At 36.2% G+C, this 21,029-nt stretch overlaps 1 protein-coding gene across 3 annotated transcripts in view; it reads left to right on the top strand.

Annotated features, from left to right (window-relative positions):
• Nucleotides 1-21,029, top strand: part of LOC150095019 (protein deacetylase HDAC6-like) — a 694,680-nt gene that overhangs the window by 581,386 nt on the left and 92,265 nt on the right. For all 3 annotated transcript variants that reach the window (XM_090411706.1, XM_090411707.1, XM_090411705.1), the window contains exon 29: nt 2,055-2,122. In XM_090411706.1, the coding sequence (XP_090267832.1) occupies nt 2,055-2,122 (68 nt within the window). The remainder of the gene's footprint in view (nt 1-2,054; nt 2,123-21,029) is intronic.

Genomic DNA, 21,029 nt, shown 5'->3' with positions numbered 1-21,029 from the left:
TGTTTAGTTTTCTTCTATTGATTTTGTTTTTATTCTTTTAAAATGTCTTCGTTCCTTTTTTGATCTAATAATATGTATTTTGCAATTCTTCTCATAAATCTCATTTCACTTGTTTTTATTCTTTGTTTATCTTGTTTGTTTATTGCTCAAATTTCACTGCCATATAATAATGTGGGCACTGTTAACGTATTGTATATTTTCAAGCGTGTTTCTTTTTGTACTATATTTGGGTTGGGTGTTCTATTTATCAGGCCTATAATCTCTAAAAATTTTGAAGTTTTTTAATTTTATGTCTTTTTCTCCTTCATATGATATTTCACATCCAAAATATAGTTCGCCCACCATTTCTAGATCCCTTCTTGGCTTGGTGCCAAGAATAGTCGATTCATGCTGAAGGGGAGAAAGAAATGAAGGTTGTACGAATTGGTCGCCAACATGCGAAATCACGTGCTTTCTTGTCTGTCGCTGTCTAGTACTAGCTTGATTTTCGTTGTTCTCTTTTTGCATTATTTTTTTATTATTAATTTGTATGATGGATCCAGTACAGTCAACAAGTTCTATTGTTACACGTTTCAGTAGCTCTTGCAAAAGAATATTGAATAATGTGCTGACATTCTGCGAAAAAGAATCGTCAGAAGGCCGTCTTCTTGTTCCCCTTTCTCAAGTCATAAAACGTGCAAGTGCAATTGTGGGCGTATCAGGATCGACTGTTAAAAGAATTCGTAGGGAATCAAAAGGTGAAGGTAAGCCAAAATTTAAATCTCCTAAAAAAAGCGCCAGAGAAAGAAAACCATCGAAACCGTAGCTTTGAATGATTTTGATGTAGACGCTATAAGAAGAGCTATTCACGAATTTTACGTGGTCGAGAAAAGAGTGCCAACTGTTCCGAAATTGATTCCTGTGCTTAAAGAAAATATTAATTTTCCTTGGAAAAGAGAAACTTTAAGGAAATTGCTTCATGAAATCGGATTTTGTTTTAAAAAGTCCCAGAATAAAAGGAAACTCGTGGAGCAAAGTGACATTTTTTATGTAGAACGCAGTATTTGCACGTATTAACACTCTACGTACATTTTTCCAATTGTTATACAAGCAAAATAGTTACACTTTAAAAACAGCAATGTTCGTAAAAGAAAAGCTAAATTTTCCGACCTGTAATAATAAACAAACTCAGTTTGTTTATTATTACATCCCAGAAGATAGACTGATTACCCTATTATCGGAATGGATTCTCCTTTTTCTGACATGCGCAGAAGTGTCGAGGGACCTCAAATCGGTGGGCGAACTATAACTGAAAGTATTTATCTGTTCTATTATTTTATTATTAATAACTCTTTTGCTTCAAACTGGAGTTTGTCCACAAAATGCCATTGTTTTAGTTTTATCTATGGAAATTTTCATTCCAAACTGTTGTACTTTAATGTTTAAATTATATATTGCTCTTTTAAATTGTCTTCCTTGTCTGATATTATTACCTGATCCATCTGCAAATAATAGTGTATTTATTTTGTTATTCTGGGAAATTTCTATATCTTGATTGTTTAAGGCGTTCCACTGTATGAATATTTCATTAATGTAAATATTGAAGTGTTGGAGACAGAAGGCATCCCTGTCTTACTCCTTGGTTTATAGATTGTTTTTCAGACAACTTTTCATTTATTTTTATTTCATTATCTTTTTATATATTCAATATTACATGTAGTAAAATATTAGGTATATTTATTCTTTGTGATATATCAAACAGTATATATCTTTTTACTTTGTCAAATGCTTTTTTGTAATCTATAAACAAAAGATGAGTTTCCAAATTAAATTCTCTTCTTTTTTCTATAAGTAGTTTTAAGCAGAAAGCTGCATCCATTATAGAGCATCCTTTCCTAAATCCATTTTGACATTCTAATAATATTTTTTCACTGTATATTTTTAATTAAAAATTAAAAGTCACTTAATTTTTTAACCTTTTGAAAGTAACTAACCAAAATTCACTTAATATATATGTCTTGTATAATATATTTCTATGTACCCATATTAAATTTTAATATGTTTCAATATATCAGCACTGTGTCATCCATTCAGAGTGTTGTGAAAGTGCAGCAAAAGTTTTGGTCCTCACTAAAATTTTACGGTAAGTCATTCATTTTTGATTTATGATTTTTCTTTCTGAAGTATTTTATATAAGCTACAAGCAATCTGCCCAAACTTATTGCTACTGTATTTTGATACTTTGTGTGAACTCTAATTATAGCATCATATTCACAGCAAATTTATGTTTCGGTTAATGTATTTTATCTGTTCCTTAACTTGGTTGGCTCAGTGGACAGTCAGTCCTGTTTTTATAGACTGCTATGTCTGCCAGTACATGTTCTCTGCTTACTTTATCTGTCTGTTTTGTAAGGGCAGGCTGGTCACCTTTATATGATAGCAACTAACTCATTCAGTTGAGTTAGCTGTTATCATAAATCACACTTAGGATGTGAGAAAACTTTATGCTGAAAAGCATAAAGGTTCCTCACATCTTTAGCAGAATTCAAATTCATTGGCAGATGCAATATGCAATATATCAGCCTTGTAGTCCTAGTTGCTTTAGCTGTAATTGCAGCTAAATCGAACCAAATCCCAATTCAGATGAAACTGGATTTTCATTATTAGTCACAATATCATAAATTTTTTAATAACTACCTAGCATCACTTTGGCACCCTTTTATCACGAATGAAAAAATGCAATGTTTCCATGGTTGTTAGCATCCCATAAAATATAATTCTTGGAATTACTGGTTTTCACTTCAAGCATCTCTCAAACCTATACTCTAATTGAGTTATGTACACACTGGCTTTGCCATATGACTGTTTTGACTTTTGCTTTTCTTAACAGCATCCACACTAGAGTCAGTTTTGTATTTGAAATGGGGGGAAAAAAAAAAGGATTTCAGCTTTCTTTTCATCCTCATTACAAAGTTTGGAAAATACAATTTGGAGACATACTGGTATCCCAGCACTAGTTCCTTTAACATCAATCCTAACCATACTGATATAAGGCAATTAGAAAGTGCTCTTAGCTCTTTGATTTACTGTAAACCCACATATACTGTTGGCTCTACAAGCATTTCATATCCCTATTGTGCTCAAAATTAGGCATCTTCAAAACTTTGGCCTCAAGACAAATTTTGCTGTGCCTCCAATGCAGCAAAAATTTGTTGCCAGAACAAGCATCAAAAAAAGATTGCTCACTTTATATCAATCCTCCTCAGGAGGAAAGAGATCTCCCAGTGTGGCTTGATTATTATATCAGCCATATGTGCACAAAAACACACATATGAGAGATTGCAAAACTAACAGCATAGCAGTACTGCGTGAAGAAAGAAGAAACCTGCTGATGTGTTTCTTGACAGAAGGATGTTTTCATAATTTATAGATAAATCCTTAAAAAAATGGGATGCTTAAGGGTCAAAGATATATAACTGAGAAGACACCTCCACATAGCCGTTAAAGGAATGCAGAGAACCGACCAGGAGTTCTGACCTAATGTCCAATCTCACCTTCTCGTGGTGCACCCTGTTGGGTATCTACTTTGATACTGAACGAACGAGGATGGGCTGTCAATTTGGGATTTAGCCGACCAAATTGTAATTCTTATTGGCTTAAACCAAATGACAAAATGATGGTACAACTTGACAAAATTTCATGACTGCTGGGGCGTCGCTCGGTTAAACAAGGCCCCTGTTGTTTTCATCAGGGAACCAGGGTGAACAGCAAAAAGTTAGCTACTGGAACAAATCTCAAAACACACCCCAACTCAACATCATCAGACTTCAAGATCGGTACTATCAACATAAGAAGACTGAATGGCAAAGAAATGGAATTGGATAGCTGAGGAAATGGATAAGTACTAGATCGACATAATAGGGGTGACTGAAACAAAAAAGGTAAAAACTGGTGAGATCTCTTTCTGAGCAATAAATACAAAATGTTATATTCAGGCAATGACAATCAAGGAAAAGAAGGAGTAGCCATAGTATTCAACACAAAATATGAGATTAATCTTCTTGAATGGCGGGCAATCTCAAGTAGAGTGATGTGGGCAAATATGAAAATGGGAAACTGGACAATGAGACTTATATGTGCCTATGGTCCCACAGAAGGTTCTACTAAGGTAGAAGTGGAGGAATTTTTTGAGGCTTTAGAGAAAGCAACTGATAAATGAAAAAAGAAAAGTTGGTCCTTGTTGGGGATCGAAATAGCAGAGTAGGAAATGATTGTCAGACATACAAAAATATTTTTGGAAAATTTGGAGAGAAGAGCAAAGCTAATAATAGTGGCAAATACCTGTTGGATTTCTGCTCAGGACATGGACTGGTTATTACTAACACAATGTTCCAACATAAGAATGTGAACAAATTCACATGGAGAGAAGAGGCAAGTAATAAAAAAAAGTCTCATTGATTATGTTATTGTTGATAGTGATGTTTTCTCCCTGGTGCAGGACACCAAAGTGTACAAATGATTTGAAATTGGAAGTGATTACCATTTAGTCTTGAGTAGGATAAAATTGAATTTCATATTGAAAAGAAGCACATGTAAGAAAGTTTTAAAGCGAATAAAAGTTAAGCAGCTCTCAGATGTGAACTGTAGACTAAAATAACAAAGATTATTGAAGAAAAAATGAGAGTTTGAGAACAGCAACCAAACTTTGGAGATTTAGTGACAAGCCCTGAAGAAAATACTTATTGATTCAGCCAGAGAGGCATGTGGTGAAGTTGTCTGCAATGAAAAAGAAAAATCAATAATCCATGGTGGACACAAGAAGTTAAAGAGGCAGTGAAGGAAAAGAAGAAAGCATATCAAAAACTCCTTGCAAATAAGTCAGCTTGTGCTCTTAGAGAATATGGAGACAAATATAAGAAAGCTAAACACTGTGTAAAACTGGCTAAACAAAAGTCCCTTTTGTTTAGCCACTAAACAAAAGTCCTTTGAGAGGGACACGAATGTCCCTCTCAAAGAAACCTTAGAGCTAATCCAAGCTAAATTTCCTCCCGATATCTCAGCCCTATTTCAGTTTACAATGAACTCAGGCTATTTCGTTTGGCAGGAAAAATTCTACAAACAGATAGAGGGGACAGCCATGGGTTCACCACTTTCCCCACCCTTGGCCAACTTTTTCATGGAGATGTTTGAAGAGAAAGCCTTAAACTCAGCCCCACAAAAACCTACCATATGGCTTCGCTATGTTGATGATGTTTTTGCTATTTGGCCACATGGCCCGGATTCACTCCTCTCCTTCCTAACACACTTGAACAACCAACACCCTAGAATCAAATTCACCCTGGAAAAAGAGGAAAACAATAACCTCCCCTTCCTAGACACACTAGTCACCCGCCAACCTGATGGAACCTTGGTTTTCTCAGTTTATAGAAAACCCACCCATACTGGCAGATACATCCACCAACAATCCCACCACCCCCCCTCACAACAATATGGAGTTATTAAAACATTATTCAACAGGGCAAAAATAATCTGTTCTAATGATCAAGCCCTAACCTCTGAACTAAATCACATCCGTGACACTTTCTCAGCCAACGGCTACCCCCTCCAAAAAATCCAAAAAATACTTAACCCAGTCATCCACAACCCACCACCCCCTCCCCCTCACAAAAAAGATTACTCTAAATCCATCACTATTCCCTACATCAGAGGCACCTCAGAAAAAATCAATAAAATCTTAAAAAAACATGACTTGACCACTTGTTACAGACCACATAGAAAACTGGCATCCCTTATCCGCTCTACCAAAGACCAACCACTTCCCCTAGACCTACCTGGTGTATACCAGGTCCCTTGCAGCTGTAAACTGTCCTACTTTGGCCAAACAGGCAGGACAGCAAATATCAGAATCTCAGAACACAAGGATTACATCCGATTTCACCAGTACAGCCACTCTGGGCTTGCAGACCACGCTCTGGATACTCGCCACAGAATAAGATGGAAGAAAGCCACAGTAATACACCGCAGCAAGTTCAAGTATGAAAGACTATTCATGGAATCAGCCTCGGCCCTTAGGAACATGCCAAACCTCAACAAATTTGGATGCATGAAACTGCCCCAAATTTGGGAAACTTTTATCAAAAGAACTTCAGCCCAAAGGCCAAGAACTACCAATATAGCCCGCCAGGGGGCACCATCAGGACTTTAGGAAAACGCTAGCGTCCTAGCCTCAGTCTCATTTGTTGTATTAGTACTTGTGTGCACGTGTCCTTTTAGTAAGTTCCCAAGAAGATGGCAACGTAACGTTCGCCGAAATATCGGAAAGTGTATATTAAAGTTTATTTAATCTATATTTCCAGTATACGCTGTCAATTCCTTAAATATTAGTTATTATGTCTAACCAGCGTATAAGCCTCTCAACAAGAATAAACAAAAGTCATGGGAGGACTTTGGAAAGAACTTAGAAAATAAATATCAAGAAGGTGGAAAGATATTCTGGAGGTTGTTGAAAAAGTTCAGAAATGGAGGAAAGAGTGCTGTAAAAGGAGTTAGAGATGATAAAGGTGACATGAAAACAGGAGAAAAAGATATCTTTGAAGTATGGAGTAATTACTTTGAAAAATTGCTAAATGAAACAAGCAGTGATGACAGCACAGTAGTAAAAAATACTGACCAGGCATGCAGTCAGGAATACATATCCATACTTGAAGTAGAAAAAGCCTGAAATGTGAAAAGGCAGCTGGAGTAGGATATTTGATCAGAAATGCTCAAGTATGTAGGTATAAAAGTCTTACAGTGGCTGCACTGCATAGTTCAGAAAGCTTGGACAGAGGGACGAATTCCAGATGATTGGAGTAGAGCTCTCTTAGTACCCATATATAAAAAGGGAAATAAAACTGATTGTGAGAATTACAGAGGTATCTCATTATTAAGTGTTCCTGGTAAGATATATGCAAGTATACTCAAGAAACAGTTGAGAAGGATTCTGGAAGAGAAGCTTGGTGAAAAACAAGCTGGATTCAGGCCAAATGGAGGCTGTCAAGATCAGATTTTCACTTTACGAGAGATAGTTATGAAATCATGGGAATATAACAAAGATTTGTATTTAGGTTTTGTAGATCTGGAAAAGGCATATGACAAGGTGCCAAGAGAGAAGCTATTCGAAACTCTACAGATTATATGGTGTTAATTTGGCATTATATGAAGCAATACTTTGTCTTTATTTGAGTTGTAAGTCAGCAGTTAGAATGAAGGACGTACAGGAAGATGGTTTAATGTTAAATCTGGTGTCAGATAAGGATATACATTCCCCTCTGTTATTCATATAGATATATGGATGAAATTATGAAGGAAAGTGGTATTAAACCTGATATCAAAATTGGAGACTGTCAGCTCTTTACTTTATGTGGATGATGTTATACTTCTAAATAAATGCGCTACAAGTCTGCTCGATTCCTTGACTAAATTGAATAAGTGTTGTAATAGGTATGGTATGAAGGTCAGCAATAACAAGACGGACAATGAAAATAGGCAGAAGCATTGAAAATATCAACTTTATTGTGAATGGAGAACCTATAGAACAAGTAAAACATTTCATCTATTTGGACACGATTTTTAGTGAAGATGCTAAATTAAATATGGAAATAGATAACAGAATCAACAAAGCTGGTATGGTAGAAAGTCAACTGAATACATTGATATGGAATGAGTGAGAAATTAGTCAAAACACTAAAGAGGTGTATTCAAGACAGTGTTCAAACTAATTTTTAACTTATGGATCTGAGATTTGGGTTAGAAATAAAACAGTTGACCAAAGACTAGAGACCGCAGCTATGAGAGTCCTAAGAAAGATTAGGTGCATGAACAGATGGCATCAGTGGTATTGTCATTTTAAAAATGAGAATATTAGGATAGAACTTGACATTGTTAGCATCCACCAGGAATGTATTAGCAAAGCTAAGCTCAGTGGTATGGTCATTAAACAGAATGATAGAGGTAAGATTAGCAAAACAAGTGTTCTCTGCCAGGTTGTCAGGAAAAAGACCCAGAGGCAGATCAATATATAAGTGGATTGATACAGTAAAAAGTGCCTTATAAGATAGAAATATAAGATCTGATAATGTTGGAGTCTTGACAAGTAACAGACTGATTTGGAGGAAAATTGTAGATAGGGAGTTAGTAATGATGTAATTTTTTCATGTAGTACTATCATATTGTTAAGTTTCTGAATAAAACTAAAACTGGTTAACTTATAATTTCTTCAGAGCTTAACATGCATTTTAAGACTTTGCACATACTGATATGTCAAACAGGTAAAATTAAATATAAAGGTGCCAGACAAATTAGTGATTTTAGAATTCTGTTATTTATCCCTTAATATTATAATGTATTTTGTTGTGATTAAATCCACTGCCTAAGCTTTGCCAAAAATAGCATAAGTGTTTGTGCACTACTAAGTGAAGGTCTAACGGATCAAAGATCGATTGCCAGAGGCAATGCACGTGCGCCAGAGTACGCGTTGACTGTGAAGGGAAGGCATGCGACTAACCCCCCCTCCCCACCAAAGAGATTACTAGGGGAGAATGTGGCGCTAGCGAAGGGAGTTGTACTTTGAAGTAAGCAAGGAAGGAAAAGGATATGACGTAGTATGGAAGTGTAGGAGCGCGTAATTTAAAAAGACAATGCAGCGCTGGACCGGGGCTTTTTCTCTCGTTCATCGGATCCTCTGCCAGAGTCCCTTGCTGGCCAGTCGTCTGCTCTTGTGGGAGTCATACTCTCCGTGCCCCGATATTCGTCCCAGTTTCTTGGGCTAAGTGTCGAGCCACAAGTGAGGAAAGAATGCCGAGCAGTCCTTGAGAATCTGCCGATAGAAAGTTCATCCAGCAGAGCTGAGGTCCAGTATGCAGTATAGACAGCCAAGCTTTGCTTAAACCTGGTGACCAGTGAATGGCAAACACGTGTCTTTAGTGTCCGAGATTCATCTAGCCCGAATCTGACGAGAAGGAAACAGCAGGTCGAACGGAACGAGGAACCAATCTGAAGGTGAAACTATATCGAGATGTGTATGATTTTCCAGCAGTTCCCAACTGGGTGGTAACATAGAAACCTTTTCTTTGTTCAATGAAAGTCTGCAGAAAGAGTGATTGTAACTTTTAATGGAACGTTTAAGTCTAGAATATTGTGATTTCATGTAAGGACTCTAGAAACCTAGTTTAGATAGACAGACTAAATTCCAAGACATGAATGTAGAAATTAGAGCATGACCTGAACGTCTGTGAAGTGCAGAACCTTAGTAGAATTATGTCATTAATCTTTGTATTACTTTTGTTTGAGTGTTATGTGGATTTGATACCTGTGCTTGTTAAGATAGAATTAGAGAAACTGAGTGCATATATTTTATCTGAAATTGACATTGAAGTTAGGGCATGACAGAGTTAACCTTAATAGTGTTGAGTCAATAGCCTTTGTTCCGCCTTTGTTCAAGTCCAATGTGGAACTGATACCTAAGCTTCTTAAGATAGAATTAGAGAGATTGAGTTCTTATGATTTATCTGAAATTGATATTGAAGTAAACGTATGTCTGAGTTATCTATGACTTGTAATTTGTTTGGTGCATAATTAAATGTTTTCTTTTGATTTAACAATTGCCTTGCCTGAGATCATTTTCTACTGCACCCCTCCATAAAAATCGATCGACAGCAGGAGGCATTTTGGAAGGGAGGTCACGACTATAGACTGAGCTAGGGATAAATTTGAGACTTGAGTTATTTTTTATAAGATTCAGAAATTAAGGATACAGTTCAGAGCTCGGTGCTGGTTCTTTGATTCTTCACTGTTTGAAAATCTAGAACTTAGGGTGGTGCAGCAAAAATAGAAATTTTCCCAGAGTCCGAAGAAAGAACCAGCATTAGCTCTGAAACAAAGGAATTGCCATAGGGCGGGAATCTTGTTGCTTTGAACCCACGAACCTTATCCTTATAGTAAAATATGGCCCCAAGTTAAGAGTAAAGATTAGAGCACATAAAAGAAGTGAGATAAGGGAAGGAAGAGACATAACGACCATAAAATAGACATAACAATAGAAAAGGGGGGACATAACAATATCCTATACATCCCTTGAGGGTTCATGTCAGGAATTTGATGCTGATGATGAAAAGTGCAAGGTGTTGCATTTGAGTGCAGAAATATAAAGCTGTGTACTATATCAACAGTGTTATACTGCAGGAAGTGGATGAGATTTGGGAGTGATGGGAAGTGGTTGTGTCACTGTATAAAGTGTTGGTCAGACCACACTTGGACTATTGTGCTCAGATCTGGTTACCTAGTTTTTGTTGTGAGGTGAGTGACTAAGACAGTATCAGGACTTTGGAATGCTGGCTATAGAGAGATGTTGGAGTAATGTAGATTACAGAGTTTGGTGGATAGGAGGAAAAGAGGTGATACGATAGACATTTAAGTTAATGAGAGGATTTTATCGGATTAATCTAGATGAGATCATAAAAAAGATTAGAAGGCAAGAGGAAGAAAAACCAGAGGTCATCCATGGAAGTTATGTAAGAGTGTGGTGAAGAGGGGTGTGAGAAATAGATTTTTTCATGGAGAATTGTCAGTGAATGGAATGCATTGCTAGCATGTGTTTTAATGCAAGGAGTGTTAAGGATTTTAAATTTGATATGATAAATATGTTGTCAATTGAATAAACTTCCCATGATGAGTTTTGCCAACTCCATGAAGGGTGCAATAATAATAATAATCTTCAGATTTAGTTTTTTTTAAATTCTATCCCTGCTACTTTCTATTCATTACTTCTTTCATTAGTCTTAATCTCCCCCTCAAGGCAAAATAATCACTATCATGTGGGGACTCTAAGTAATTATTATTATTGTTATTTCGTGATACCTCCAAGGAGTCCAAAGACTCATCGAGGGAGGGCACCTACTCTACAACTCTCCATTATCTATGCCAATGCCATCTACTACCCACCACTACCACTAGCATTTTTTTGTATGTAAATTGCGTGTGTCCTGAAGGCTGATTTGCCTGTATGTGGGCTATTTTTGAGTATGTTTGAGATCAACTAACTCACCTTCATTTTTATTTTGTATTTGGTCAATTAAACATTAAAACTTGAGATTTTTCTTGTTTTTTTTTTTGTTGACCAGATATTATTAAATGATATACACAAATTGTCAACCAGTTTTGCCAGCTATTCTGTCTGGCTTCTTCAGAACAAGTATAATGGTACACACTAATGTTTGCTATTAATGCTATTAAAAAAGAAGAATGGAGTAACATAGTCAAATAAATTCAAACTGATGTGTAACATCATAAGCATGAAGCTTGGTGTCTCTCAGTCACTGTTTATTGAGTGCGTTATATAGTTTTTAGTGAAATGAAATTCTGGTAAGCTGAGTGAACTTATTAGGCTTTTCAGAATGTCTTTCAGAATCATTCCTTGATTTCTGTTTAGATTTTCTCCTGAACAGAGTACAACCGCTGCTTCTTTGAAGTTTCTACATCTAAAATCTTCTTCTATATAAGGCATGGAGCTGTTATCCCAATCGTTGGTGCGGTTAGAGATCAAGAAATGATGGGCTAATCCTGAAGTATGTGTTCTGTTGTTGTTCACGTCCCCTATATGTTCTTTTTTTCGAATTTCCATTCTTCTTGATGTTTGGCCTATGTAATTTAATCCACAGGAACATGGGATGTTGTATACACCTGCATATTTGAAGAAGGCATTAATGTCCTTAGGAGATCTTAAAATGCGGCATATAGTTTTGACAAGTTTGAGAGTAACTCTGACGTTGAAAGACTTCAGGAGTTTGGCTATTTTTGTTGAAACTGAGCCTGCATAAGGGATGACGATGTATATTGCGTGACAGGAGGTTGTTGCTGTGGAGGGTTTCTATGAAGAATCTTTTTGATTATATTTTTTGGGTAACCATTGTTTACTAGTGTTTGAGATATGAGAGTGAGTTCATCAAGGAGATCTTTTTCTTCTGAGATAATATTGGTTGCTCCATTTTTAAGCATATGTATTATGCTGAGTTTTTGCATAATATGGTGTGCAGATAATAGTTGTCCTGAAGAAGCCAGGCAGAATAGCTGGTAAAACTTGTTGACTATTTGTGTATATCATTTATTAATATCTGGTCAACGAATAAAACCAAGAAAAAGCTCAAGTTTTAACTCATCTTCAATTGAAAAAAAACATATAAAGATTATTCCCATTATGATGAGAATCAAACTTAGGCCTTTTCCAATCAAAGGGCACAATATACTGTTTCTTCCAGTTGTGCTACAGAAATACAATTTAGATAAATTTGTTGCTAATTCCTGTGATGTTATGAATTCCAAGATCTGGTCCTATCTGATAGGTTCACTTTTGATATATTATCCCTATATCTTGCTTCAGATAAGTATTGCTTAACTGTTCCAAAGATTTACTACCTGTTGAAATATCATTTATTTTATTCTTCATTAATATCTTCTATATTAAAACCTCCATTACTAATATTTTTGCTTTTCCATATCTCTTTGAATAACTAGTCGATAACGTTGTCACCACTTTTACTGTTATGATAATACACTCTCACCCTCAACAATACAAACTCCATGATGTCTGAAACTCTTGTTCTGATTAGGAATATAAGGATGTCCATTCTGGCAACATTATAATTACCATTATAAACTTTGATATCAAGTACATCCTTGTTTAGCTATAACTCAGAAATCCTAACCGTATATATATATATATATATATATATATATATATATATACACAGCCTGATTTCTACTGTTAATTATTTAAGGCGCATAAGTTTATCCTTTTAAGTTTCATGCATTAATCTGTAAGAATATAATACCATTTGAATGTTGACTCTTCCCCCACAGTTAATGTAAAAGTCCCTTGTATCATTTCATGGAATACCTTTCAGCATACCACCAGTCATCATCATCATCAAATTCTTGCCATGTACCCTCAAGGGGTGTACAGGATATGACAGTACTACATGAAAAAATTACATCATTACTAACTCCCTATCTACAATTTTCCTCCAAATCAGTCTGTTACTTGTCAAGACTCCAACATTATCAGATCTTATATTTCTATCGTCTAAGGCACTTTGTACCGTATCAATCCACCTATATCTTGGTCTTCCTCTGGGTTGTTTTCCTGCCAACCTGGCAGAGAACACTTGTTTTGCTAATCTTTCCTCTCCCATTCTATTTAAGTGACCATACCACCTGAGATTAGCTCTGCTAACGCATTCCTGGATGCTGACAATGTCAAGTTCTTTCCTAATATCCTCATTTTTAATATGATAATGCCATTGATGCCATCTGTTCACCCCTCTAATCTTTCTCAGGACTCTCATATCTGCGGTCTCTAGTCTTTGGTCAAGTGTTTTACTTCTGACCCAGCTCTCAGATCCATAAGTTAAAACTGGTTTGAACACTGTCTTGTATACAGCTAATTTAGTGTTCCGACTAATTTCTCTCTTATTCCATATGAATTTATTCAATTGACTTCCTACCATACCAGCTTTGCTGATTCTGTTGTCTATTTCTATATTTAATTTACCATCTTCAGTAAAAATCGTACATAAGTAGCTGAAATGTTTCACTTGTTCCACAGGTTCTCCATTCACAACACAGTTGACATTTTCAATGATTCTGCCTATTTTCATTGTCTTTGTCTTTTTATTGTTGACCTTCATACCATATCTATTACAACAGCTATTCAATTTAGTCAGAGAATCGTGCAGACTTGTAACGGATTTATTTAGAAGTATAACATCATCCGCATAAAGCAAAGAGCTGACATTAACATCTCCAATTTTGATATCAGGTTTAATACCACATTTCTTCATAATGTGGTCCATATAGATAATGAATAACAGAGGGGATAATGTACATCCTTGTCTCACGCCAGATTTAACATTAAACCATCTTCCTGTACGTCCTTCAATTCTAACTGCTGACTTACAACTCAAATAAAGACTAAGTATTGCTTGATATAATGCCCCATTGACACCATATAACTGCAGCATATTCAATAGCTTCTCTCTTGGCACCTTGTCATATGCCTTTTCCAAATCGACAAAACTTAAATACAGATCTTTGTTATATTCCCATGCTTTCTCGACTATTTGTTGTAAAGTGAAGATCTGATCCTGACTGCCTCTATTTGGCCTGAATCCAGCTTGTTCTTCACCAAGCTTTTCTTCCACAATTCTTCTCAGCCGTTTCTCAAGTATACTTGCATGGATCTTGTCAGGAACACTCAGTAGGGAAATACCTCTGTAATTCTCACATTCAGTTTTATTTCCCTTTTTATATATGGGTACCATGAGAGCTCTACTCCAATCATCTGGAATTCGTCCCTCTGTCCAGGCTTTCTGAACTATGCAGTGCAGCCACTGTAAGACTTTTATACCACCATACTTCAGCATTTCTGGTCGAATATCATCTACTCCTGCTGCCTTTCCACATTTCAAGCCTTTGATGGCTTTTTCTACTTCAAGTATGGATATGTATTCCTGACTGCATGCCTGGTCAGTGTTTTTTATCACAGTGCTGTCATCACTGCTTGTTTCATTTAGCAGTTTTTCAAAGTAATTACTCCATACTTCAAGGATATCTTTTTCTCCTGTTTTCATGTCACTTTTATCATCTCTAACTCCTTTTACAGCACTCTTTCCTCCATTCCTAAGCTTCTTCAACAACCTCCAGAATATTTTGCCACCTTCTTGATATTTATTTTCTATATTCTTGCCAAAGTCCTCCCATGACTTTTGTTTAGCTAGTTTTACACACTGTTTAGCTTTCTTACATTTGTCTCTGTATTCTGTAAGAATAAAAGCTGACTTATTTGCCAGGAACTTTTGATATGCTTTCTTCTTTTCCTTCACTGCCTCTTTAACTTCCTGTGTCCACCAGGGAGTTCTGATTTTTTTATCCTTGCACACAACCTCACCACATGCCTCTCTGGCAGAATCAATCAATGTTTTCTTCAGAGTTTGCCACTGAATCTCCAAGGTTTGATTCCTGTTCTCAAACTCTTTCATTTTCTTTTCAATAATCTTTCTATATTTTAGTCTACAGTTCACATCTGAGAGCTGCTCAACTTTTATTTGCTTTAAAACTTTCTTACATGTTATTCTTTTCAATATGAAATTCAGTTTTATCCTTCTCAAGACTAAATAGTGATCACTTCCAATTTCAAATCCTCTGTACACTCTGGTGTCCTGCACCAGGGAGAAAACATCACTATCAACAATAACATAGTCAATGAGACTTTTCTTATTAGTAGCCTCTTCTCTCCATGTGAATTTGTGCATATTTTTATGTTGGAACATGGTGTTAGTAATAACCAGTCCATGTCCTGAGCAGATATCCAACAGATATTTGCCATTATTATTAGCTTTGCTCTTTTCTCCAAATTTTCCCAAAATATTTTTGTATATCTCACAATCATTTCCTACTCTGCTATTTAGATCCCCAACAAGGACCAACATTTCCTTTTTCATTGTGTCAGTTGCTTTTTCTAAAGCCTCAAAAAATTCCTCCACTTCTATCTTAGTAGAATCTTCTGTGCGACCATAGGCACAAATAAGTCTCATTGTCCAGTTCCCCATTCTCATATTTGCCCACATTACTCTACTACTTGAGACTGACTGCCATTCAAGAAGATTAGCCTCGTATTTTGTGTTGAATACTATGGCTACTCCTTCTTTTCCTTGATTGTCATTGCCTGAATATAACATTTTGTATTTATTGCTCAGAAAGATCTCACCAGTTTTGGTCTTTTTTGTTTCAGTCACCCCTATTATGTCGATCTGGTACTTATCTAATTCCTCAGCTAGCTCCATTTCTTTGCCATTCAGGCTTCTTACGTTGATAGTACCGATCATTAACTCTGGTGATGTTAAGTTGGGATTTGTTTTCAGATTTGTTCCAGTAGCTGACTTTTCGCTGTTCGCCCTGGTTCCCTGGCGAAAACAACGGAGGCCTTGTTTAACCGGGCGATGCCCCAGCCGGCATGAAATTTTGTCATGTTGTACCATCATTTTTTATTTTGGTTTAACCAATAAGAATACAATTTGGTCGGCTAAATCCCAAATTGACAGCCCATCCTCATTCGTTCAGTATCAAAGTAGATACCCAACAGGGTGCACCACGAGAAGGTGAGGATTGGACATTAGGTCAGAAGCCCTGGTTGGTTCTCCGCATTCCTTTAAAGGCTATGTGGAAGTCTCCTCTCAGTTATACAGCTTTGACCACCAGTCATTTACCATAAATTTGCTTTGATGCCATTTCTAATTTTTTAAAAACATTACAGATTTTTATTGCCTTAGTCAGCTTGATGGATATGTTTCTTTTCTAAATCACTTAGGGAATTGAACAACATAGATCCGAATATAAATTAAATTATACTTTAATAAATATTTCTGATATTTCGGCAACGTCATGTTGCCATTTTCAAAAGGAACTTACAAAAAGGCACGTGCACGCAGGCACTACAACACAGTAACTGAGAATGAAGATATGAAGCTATCGTTCTCCTAGAAGTCCTGATGGTGACCTCTAGCAGGCTAAGTAGGTGTTCTTGGCCGTTGGGCTGAAGGTCTGCTGATGTATGCCTCTCAAATTTGAGGCAGTCGCATACAACCAAATTTGTTGAGGTTTGGAGAGTTTCTTAGGGCTGAGGCTAATTCCCACCAACTCACAAATCAGAAAACTTCACAGGCTCCTTAAGAAAGTCACTTCTTGGCCTGTAGAAGTTACCAGCAGATTAAAGCTATTTAACTCTACCCCCCCCCCCGTATTTACGGACTCCCAAAAATACATAAAGAAAATGTGCCGTTACGTCCCATAGTGGATGGCATTGATTCCCCCACATACAAATTAGCTAAACATTTGGCCAAAGAGCTCACACACTATACTGGCAACACACCATCACACATAAAAAGCTCAGCCCACTTCAAAGCCAGCATAGAAAACCTTACACTCCAACATACTGACATAATGGTCAGCTTTGACATCTCCTTATTCACAAATCTCCCACTCAAGGAAACTATAGAGCTAATCCAAGCTAAATTTTCTCCTGATATTTCAGCCCTATTTCAGTTCACAATGAACTCAGGCTGTTTCGTTTGGCAGGGAAAATTCTACAAACAAATAGAGGGGACAGCCATGGGTTCACCACTCTCCCCACCCTTGACCAATTTCTTTATGGAGACCTTTGAAGAAAAAGCCTTAGCCTCTGCCCCACAAAAACCAACCATATGGCTTCGCTACGTTGATGATGTGTTCGCTATTTGGCCACATGGCTCTGAAAGACTCCTCTCCTTCCTTACACACTTAAACAACCAACACTCCAGAATCAAGTTCACCCTGGAAAAAGAGGAAACAACAGCCTCCCTTTCCTAGACACACTAGTCACCCACCAGCCCGATGGAACCTTGGTTTTCTCAGTTTATAGAAAACCCACCCATACAGGCAGATACATTCACCAACAATCCCCCCCCCCCCTCACAACAATATGGAGTGGTGAAAACACTATATAACAGGGCTAAACTAATCTGTTCTAACAACATGGGCTTAAACACTGAACTAAATCACATCCTCAACACTTTCTCAGCCAATGGCTACCTCCCCCCTACAAACCACAGCCCCCTCTACAACAAAGATTACTCTAAATCCATCACCATTCCCTACATCTGAGGCACCTCGGAAAAAATTACCAAAATTTTAAAAAAACATGACCTCACCTCCTGTTACAGGCCTTACAGAAAATTGGCATCCCTTATCCGCTCCACCAAAGACCAACCACTTCCCCTAGACCTACCTGGTGTATACCAGGTCTCTTGCAGTTGTGAACTGTCGTACTTTGGCCAAACAGGCAGGACAGCGAATATCAGAATTTCTGAACACAAAGACTACATCCGGTTTCACAAGTACAGCCATTCTGGTCTTGCAGACCATGCTCTGGTTACATGCCACAGAATACGATGGAAGAAAGCTACAGTAATACACCGTAGCAAACACAAATTCGAAAGACTATTTATGGAATCAGCCTCAGCCCTAAGAAACTCTCCAAACCCCAACAAATTTGGTTGTATACGACTGCCCCAAATTTGGGAGGCATACATCAGCAGACCTTCAGCCCAATGGCCAAGAACACCTATTTAGCTCGCTAGAGGGCACCATCAGGACTTCTAGGAGAATGAAAGCTTCATATCTTCATTCTCAGTTACTGTGTTGTAGTGCCTGCGTGCACATGCCTTTTTGTAAGTTCCTTTTGAAAATGGCAACGTGACGTTGCTGAAATATCGGAAATATTTATTAAAGTATAATTTAATTTATATTCGGATCTATGTTGTTCAATTCCCTAAATGATTTAGAAATGCATAACCAACGTATAAGCCTGTCTACAAGAATTGATGGATATGACCACTACCAAACTCTTTCCAGTTATTAATAAACTGATCCTATAAATTAATAAAGCTACAATTAAGTGCATTTCACAGCTTAGATAAAATTGCTGTCATGGACTCCACTGTCAGACTTGGTATTATATTAATGAAAGCAGCCTTTTTAACTTTTGATTTAGCAGCTAATTATGAGTGCTGAAACTCATCTTGTAATGTTAAGTCATTCAGAATTTCTGTCATTTTCCTTATTGAAAACAATCAAATCTCACTATTGCAAAGAATAGTTTGTTATAGTGGATAGCCTCCATACTCTGTTTCGACAATTCCCTTTGGTTAAAAAGATCCATCTCTAGGACTCAAAGAACCTTTATCATTGAAAGGTGAGTTAACTGGTTTCATATAGAGGTAGTGGGTTACCCCTTCCCCAGAAACCTAGGGTTTTTCATCTTGCAAAATAGAAAAAGTTGCCAAAAGAACACATATAATATACAGACATTGGGAACTGGAGGAATAAGGATTAACCACCCTGTTCCATTAGATCTGGTTTTTGGGAGTCTGCATGGGACACTATGGATCTACACACAAGCATAGAACAGAACAGTGGATAGTTTGCTATAGTAATTTGGCTACATAACATTCTTATGATGTAACATATATAAAATATTATCAACTTCTCTTACTATAGAATTGCCATAAATTCCAATACCAGCACTGAAAGTGGAACCTGCATTTAGCATGTAGCCAAGTAATGTATCCTATTTATTAAAATTCTATTCTGCCTATCAGATTGAATAACCAAAAGCCAGCTGTATTTTAACCCCAGTGATAACAAGAATTATCTATTCCCAATTTGCTGCTTTCAATCCCAGAACACTTAATCTGTGTTAAATCACCTTCCTCTAAATCTGTAAATTCTCTAGATACCTCAGATAATTGATGTCCATATACAAGTAGCCAAAAGTGTCACACCTTATTATTAAAATACTCTGGATTAGAGATAGATGTAACTTAAATCAGAATTTGTCATGTTTGTACTTAAAGTTTGAAGGATTATAAAGTATTATTATTAATACACTGGTGGCATTATCCTAGATAGTTGAATATATTTAGAGCCTTTTATAAAAATAATTTCAAATCAATTTTTAAAATTTACACATGTTTTATAAGATTTCCCAGATTTTAAGATTGGTAAGCCATAATACCTTTGGTACCATGAGCAGGCTGAGTTCATAATTTGAGAATATTGCTCCAGAGATCAGATATGAAACTTTTTCAAACCACTTTAAGCTTTCACACTAGGCAGTGAAAATTATTTACCGCCTAAATAAGTAAATATTATATTTAATTAGTGTCCCAAAAAATTATTGCTGAACATAATATCAGAAAGACTGAACACCAATACTGCATACACATTATAACTTGAATTTTCCAATGCAAACATTGAATTATATATTTTTAAAGAATATATACATATACACATGTACAAATTCCTGGATTTTGAAAGTTAAATTATGTTTTACCTTTGTTTGTCTTAATTAAATATTCAGGTTGGGCATGGTGCTCTTTAAACAAGAAACTGACCAGAAGAAAGGCAGAAACCACATTGTGATTGGATGCATTTTTCTAGTCATCTTTTTCATTTATCCATTTCTTATCAGGGAAAACAGGAAGAGCAAACTTTTAATCACTGCAGGCCATATGATAGCCAACATGAAACTTTTTGAGGAAATAAATATAGAAATTATAATAAGACTAGAAAATTAGAATAAACCGTAATGTGGAATTTTATTAGGAAACTTAAAAAAACCAATGGAAAAATGAAATTCGATTATTATGTCAGTTGATCTCATTTGCCAAAGTTTAGCAATTTTGTGTTTCTGTATATATGAACTTATTTAAAATTCAAAATATGAATAATTGGCCAAATTTATGTATTTTTGTTAACAAGAAAGTTCTTATTCCTAGTATATGCTGATGTAAGTAAATTCAGTTAGTAATAAGTAAGATCAGTTAGTTTACAACTTGTGAAATTTTGAATCAGTTATAAACAACAGCATGCATCAATGAATTTAATCTTTCTTTCAGAAGTTCTGCTTTTCTGATTGACTTCTTGAATCATATTCAAACAAATTTCATTCTGAGTTTCAAGTCTTGCAAATGAAGCAGAACTTGTCAAAAGTTTCTAAATTTGTCATTGTATATTCAGGATATTTATTCTAAAGAGAACTCCAGTAACTGTCCTGGAACTCAGAAGTATTTATTAATGCTACATGAGATTCCTTAACATTCCACAGTAATTATTAGAAGTATTAAATATCAAAGAAACACTGTAGCTAGCAGATGGTATTCACTTGCTTTATTTCTATCTCTTACTTTTTCCCAAAAATATTTCTCCAAAAGTTTTCTTTTGGATAAACATTTAAGTTTAAGTTTAGCTAGTACTATGGCCAGCGTGGTGCTATAAGGCCAAATACCTCCCCATGAAGACAATGCAAATGATGAATAAAATAGGAAAATTACTTACTGGCTTGTTCGTTGCCCAGCATAAAAAGGGACGCTTCCTGGACTTAGGCAGAGGGTCTAGTCAAAAAATATGCTACAGTCTCTACT

This window comes from Typopeltis vanoorti, chromosome 21 (genome assembly GCF_054136105.1).
Source record: "Typopeltis vanoorti isolate ZY-2024b chromosome 21, IOZ_Tvanoo_1.0, whole genome shotgun sequence".
Taxonomy (NCBI): Eukaryota; Metazoa; Arthropoda; class Arachnida; order Uropygi; family Thelyphonidae; genus Typopeltis; species Typopeltis vanoorti.
This window is presented reverse-complemented; position numbering and strand designations above follow the sequence as displayed.